The following is a 6567-nucleotide window of genomic DNA, read 5'->3' on the forward strand; positions in this document are numbered from 1 at the left end:
ATTTATGATTTTAACTTTAAACACAAGTGCCAAAAATACTATAATTACAACTTTTGAGTAACATTTTTGTTGTTTCATAAAAAGCGGCGATATCGTGCATAACGGTTTTTTATGCAGTATTTTATATAACTAACAATTACGGAATAAAGTGTGGATAAAAAGTGGTCTTAAAACTATTTTTTGTATACAAATTCCCAGGTTCAGCTTTTTCAGACAAAACCAAAACAATCTAGCCATCATTGATGGATTCACTGATGGCACTCTTATGACTTTTCATTAGTGGGGAGTGCAAGGCTTAACGAGATGCTAAAGGCGTTCACTAAGAAGTGATAGCGGAAAAAAAAAGCTAAACAACTGTTTCTTTTACACGTTCTCTCCTCGTTATAAGAAATGTCTGGTATTTAAAAAGCCGGGTTCGTCCACACGAGAAGTTTTATTTCTCAAGAAGACTCCAAAGTGAGGTTGATGAGGTCCCATGATGAATCAATTATAAATCAAGTGTCTTTATCGGATATGATGCTGTTTGGAGTTTTTCTTGTTGTTTTTTTGTCGTTCTTATTTTGTTTTTGAGAAGAAAATTCCGGAAGTGAAAAGGAATGTGCGGTTCTTGAGATTTAGTGTTAGGATAAGGCTACATTATAAACTTTCAAAATCACATTCTTTACAAACTTCCAGAATATTATAAAAAATAACTTTTTTTTTATTCAACATCAGGACTGTTATGCTTTCAAAGTACAAGACCAAAATACCAAACAAATAACATGCTGTAAGATTAAAGCGTGATATCACAATTAAACCTATACAAAGTATTTGTTTAAGTGTTGTTACAATGTGAAATGCGCGCCACGTCTTTTATAATTTACTAGTTTAATTGACCTGATGATGTGTGAACTTGTCAAGAGAGTCAATGCACGAAAACAATTGAGTTGAAAAATGAAAACCAGTTTATGATCACAAGCGTTTGTTTCGTTGTTAAACGTAAAGCTACATAATAGGCCATCTGTGTTGTGACTACTGTCAGTATCGAAAAATATTTTTTGAGAATTACCACTACCCACCGGTGGGTGGGGGTGTTGTAACAAATAGTTATGCAGTTGTTGAACTTCTTTAAATCTGTGCTAGTTGTCCCTAATTTTGAAGTGATAGACTAGAGGGAAGGCAGCTAGTCAATATCACCCAACAATGTGGACTACTCTAATCAAGTACTTGGATTTGGCCGTCACTCTTATAACGCACCTACAACCTTAAAGTGTGCAACGCGAACCACGGTCTCTCGGATCCGCATTTCGGCACGTTATTCAATGGGTCCCTAATGTACAAATAATTAAGTACGCAAGGTCAAGAGCTTATCTCATTTATCACATGACCCATATTTATTGTCGAGCTTACGGAGTTCCTAAATCAACTCACCCAAACTCGCCATTGTTCCCATACTTTGGCTTTGATTTTCAAAACGACCATTAAAATTTTAAATGTGTGTTAAAAAGTGAGACCAATTTTTACTGTCTTATCATAACTATTAAATAACAATTGTTAGTCAGTGTTCATTTTGCTATTAGGTTGGCAGAAGATGACTTCTGATGTCACAATAAACTACACTTAGCTTCACTTTGCAAATTTTTAATTTTATTTTCAGGCAATCGCGCAACGCTTATTGTACTATCCCTCCTAGATTGATTAGTTGGGAGGCGGTTAGTCAATAACACCCACCGCCAACTGAGCTCCTGGCCGACCGAATAGTGGGATTTGACCGTCATCTTTACAATGCGCCCGCTGTCCAAAAGTGGGGAGCGTAGTTTTTGTTTCGTTTTTTCTTTGCGCTAACAAGACGCGTACATCCTCAGATCTATCGTCTGGTGCGCTAACCATCGCAGCACGCTCGGCCCTACAAATCTTTAAATGGTTTAAATATTACAAAGTGCGTATTTTTGTTAGCACTTCTGCAATTAATGTACGCGTAAGCATTATCAAGATATGCTCAGCTTTTATTAAAAAGGGTTGGCTGGAAACAAAGCTTGTAGCTCCGTCACTAAAACAATTATCTATACAAATATCCTACCACCAACAAAGTAGACGTTTTGGAAAAGCTGTGATTTCGATGAATATGTGAAATATTCATTCGATTTACATATTCTTGGAATTTCGTCTGGTGGATCCTTTCCAGACGGCCTGGACGTAATACCGTCACGGTAGAACGCGTTAATCACTAGTTCCAAGACCATTTCCTCCCTGCACCGCAGAGTTGTGGAACAACATGCACACAGACGTGTAGATTACATTCCAGTTTAAAAACCAGACTCCAAACTCTTCTGTTTTCTAACCAATGTTTCATTACACTCTTGACGATTCTAGCTTCTGGTGTATTATCAAAGTTTTGTAATTCATTTGACTTCCAACAGGTGGTTAAAGTAAAAAAACTCGTAACTCACTTATCACCCGAGCTATTCACGTGTTGAATATATATATAATTTCTTAATTCAGCCATTATAACGAGTTTCATTATTGTTTTCTACGACAGTGTTATTACGTGGAATTACTACACACTAACGGGGCGAATACAATTATAGGATTAGTATTCATTTACACTGACTTGTTTATAAAAACAGGAAATCATAATGGCAATAAAAGACTATTTACCGGTTCTTAAATCAACTTAACCTCTTTACTGTTTCCAAATTCAACTTAACCTCTTAACCAGTTCCTCAATCAACTTACCCTAAAATCGCCGTTGTTCCCATCGTCGAGCTGCAAGACATAGCCTTCCACAAAGCTGGTAGGCTGCGACTGCCAGGCTATTGTCACGCTGTTGTTCTCTGTTACACATTCCTCGGGAATCATCTCTGGTGGGCCAGGTGCTGGGAAGGAAGATTTCTGTCTTTACAATGAATGTGGTAATCGTTATGGTATTTTTTTCTGGGTGCAGTGACAGAGCCTGTCCGTCACTGTAAGATACGGCTGATTTAGTGTTGTACACTAAATCAACCGTGTCTTACAGTGACGGACAAGACACTCATTGTACGAGTGTCTTGTCCGTCACTGTAAGACACGGCTGATTTAGTGTTCTAAGAGTGTCTTGTCCGTCACTGTAAGACACGGTTGATTTAGTGTTGTACGAGTGTCTTGTCCGTCACTGTAAGATACGGTTGATTTAGTGTTGTACGAGTGTCTTGTCCGTCACTGTAAGACACGTCTGATTTAGTGTTGTCCGTTACTGCAGCGAATCAGCAGTCAACTGGTTAAGTGTATGCAGTCTTTAAAGGTTTGTGGCTTGTGTGGAAACAGGTGTTAAAAATGAGAATATAAGAGCTTTTAGCCTTATAACTCTTGGCATACTTCACAGCTAAATAGCTCACGGGGTTTTCTTAGTGATGAAAGAAGCTTAAAAACTGATATCACAAATAGATTTTAATTAACTAGAGCCCACAGTCATCGGTGAAAATGAATACGGAACTTTTTCACGCGGATTAATTTTACTTCGTAGTTTTTCACACGAATATTTGTATAATTATTTGACCAATGAGAATATTAGCGACATCTGTGATTTTCTTATGGAACAAATGCCTTTAATTGATGAAACCTATTTTGTGTTTTTCGCTCCCAATTCGCTCTAACGTGACTGAGCTACATTCAGCTAAAAATGTTTTAAAAATTACCTTTAACGGAAATAGACATAATTTTCAAAAGCAAACGATGCCCAGGTAAGAACTGAATAAACACATTCACATATTAAAACAACAGAAACATTCTGTAACTAAGAGCCTGTTATATAGTTCAGTAAGTGGACTACTGAGAAAGTGGACTCCTTACGTTTCATCTGAGAAAAGGTCATCTGCTGAATAGCTTCCAATACAGACTGGTGGTCAAGAGTTAGATCAAACTGGTGCGAAAGCCATGGTGTTGTGATGACCTCTTTATGCCATGTCATATCCAAGTTCGATACACGGTTTGTTAAAGAATTTCCAACCTACACAAAGTGAAAAGTCACGGTTAACTAAACAATAACCATACAAATTTTCAAAATTAGTTTTCGTAACTTGAGAAAACATAAGAAAAAGAAGTGAAAACGAAGATTTATTACTTACTTTAGAGGGTATCCACTAGGTGGCATTCTAATCATTATACATTTGTGTTTTCTCACATTACATATACTCTGAGTTAAACCGTTATTAGATTAAATTAATTATGTTATTTTCTACGTTATCCTTTTATTTTTATTTTTCTCTGATCAATGTGGGTAGTTTGCTTTTCCACCAGACGTTATTGATAATTAAGTAAACCAGTCCAGGCTCCAGCTTTACTGAGAAGGCCAATGAAACATATTAGGAGGCCAAATCTAAAATAAATATAAATAATAGGGCGGCATTTGCTTGGGGTAGGGGCGGCCCCCTGCTACACCCCGATTGCGCTGGCCCAGAGTAAAAACCTATTTAATCACTACTAAACCTACGAACTCGAAGCCGAGATTAAAATCAGCAAAATTCACAGATACTACTTTTCTTGCCAGAGAAAAGTTTACGAACTTACAACACAAAATTCGGGGTTGAATTCCCCGTGAAGAACAAAGTGCAGATAGCTCAATGTATAACACACACACACATAAACAGCACTTTTTTTTAAGCTGTAAAATATCTCTTTATGTATATTACTGAAAGTTTACAATTAATTTGATTACGTCATACGAGGCCTGTAAAATAGTCTTGGGTTAAAATTCTTTCTGGAAAAGCTACAGACATCGTTTATCTGACACAAATCTAAAAAAATATTTCTATTGTCTTCTTACGTATAAAAAAGGCCAAGATAATAAAGACTAATTAATTTAAAAAAATACTCTGAGGTTTAAGTTTTTAATTGTACAAAAAAAAGTCACACGGATAAAAAATAAATAAAATAGAATGTTTATCTGTAGAATAAACTACTAATGAAAGTTGAAGTTCCAGTAAAATAAATCATGTGATAAGGTAGTGTATCTTAGGGAATCAAATGAGTCCATCGGAAACTAGTTTTATTTAACAGAACCTTGCGACGTCGAGACAAGCTTTACGTTGGTGAGTCATGGGATCATAAATATTACTTGCAAAGAAATGCAATGATCGGGCACTTTTTACCTGGAGAAAAGCTGTGGGGTCAGTCTCCTTTAAAGCTTCGATACAGAACTGAAGAAGTCCTGTGGTCTGTTGGAGTTTGGAAGTACAGGAAGTTATCTGGTCCCGGAGTGTCTTGATCTTGTGGTCTCGTTCCTGCCTGGCGAACTCCAGTAGCTGCTGTTTCCTGGCGAATATAGCCTCAATCAATAGGTCACACTGGGCACTGATAGTGGCTTCAAACTGTACACAGTTGTCCTGGAAAAATAAAATGACGTGCTAATAATTTGAAATTGTGGACATTTAACTGAAGACAAGTTTTTTTTTTTTATATACATTCTGCTTAACGTTTCATTTTAGTTCATCTGAGAATTGAACTTTCTAATATTAAGAATTTTTTTACAAATTACTTTGAAACAAAGAAACAAAAATTGACATCATACTATCACATGCTAATGATACAAGCAAACAATCTTTTAAAAGTTCCATAAATAGCCGTCAGCTTACATGACAATTACATTACCTCAATGCTGGTCTGTAAACACCAAGTTATGCTACACTTCTTGATAAGAATTGAACAAATCATACTAAAACTTGAAAATATACGAAACAAAATTGAATTAACGCTGATTACTGGTATTCCCATTAACAAAAGGTGACGAAACTCACTGGCACTTTCTCAATCATACTCTTCAACTTCTGGATAAACTCTGTAGCGCCTTTAGCCTTCTCAGACACTGCCTGGAGATTATGGGACAGCTCCGTCTGGTGGAAAAAAAGTGATTCATAAATTTCAGATTAAGATTTTCAATGTAATGTATAAAGTGTGTGTATGTTGTTATAGAGATAAATCAATCAATTTTGCTTTACACGTTAGAGGAGTTTAGCTCCGACCAAAGCACAAGCTTTTCTCCTTCCAATTATTATGTTTAAAACAATCGGTTATAAAAAGTTCATATTGTCAGACTGTGTTTCCAATATTACCCACACACGTTATTCCTATTATCCTCTAAAGGTGACATATTTCAAGTCGAGTTCTTGATCTTCACAATAAAAATAAAATCTTGGTTAAAAGATCTAAACCATTATAGATATTCCATTAAAAAAAAAAAACACAACCATGACCTTCTGACCCCGGTAAACTCGAGTATGGCACATTGGAGAAGGGGTTGCCAGGAATCGAAACTGAAATATTAAGTTTCAACAAAACTTACTTATATCACTGTAATACCCAGGTGAAGGAAGAAAGTGGACAAAAATCCAACACTGGGTAAACCTACCTGTGTTGTTGAAGTAATTATATGTACTATAAACAGATATATGAAACCAAACGTAAAATAACTGGCTAAACTACCTGTGTTGTTGAAGTAATTATATGTACTATAAACAGATATATGAAACCAAACGTAAAATAACTGGCTAAACTACCTGTGTTGTTGGAGTAATTATATGTACTATAAACAGATATATGAAACCAAACGTAAAA

At 36.0% G+C, this 6567-nt stretch overlaps 1 protein-coding gene across 6 annotated transcripts in view; it reads right to left on the reverse strand.

Annotated features, from left to right (window-relative positions):
• Positions 1-6567, reverse strand: part of LOC106458590 (E3 ubiquitin-protein ligase TRIM9-like) — a 63248-nt gene that overhangs the window by 11308 nt on the left and 45373 nt on the right. For 5 of the 6 annotated variants that reach the window (XM_022384861.1, XM_022384859.1, XM_022384860.1 and 2 more), the window contains exons 2-5: positions 5751-5846; positions 5106-5339; positions 3808-3964; positions 2716-2855 (exon numbers count right to left, since the gene is read on the reverse strand). In XM_022384861.1, the coding sequence (XP_022240569.1) occupies positions 2716-2855; positions 3808-3964; positions 5106-5339; positions 5751-5846 (627 nt within the window). The remainder of the gene's footprint in view (positions 1-2715; positions 2856-3807; positions 3965-5105; positions 5340-5750; positions 5847-6567) is intronic. The other variant, XM_022384862.1, reaches the window with a different exon arrangement.

This window comes from Limulus polyphemus, unplaced genomic scaffold, assembly GCF_000517525.1.
Source record: "Limulus polyphemus unplaced genomic scaffold, Limulus_polyphemus-2.1.2 Scaffold489, whole genome shotgun sequence".
In the NCBI taxonomy this organism is placed as follows: domain Eukaryota; kingdom Metazoa; phylum Arthropoda; class Merostomata; order Xiphosura; family Limulidae; genus Limulus; species Limulus polyphemus.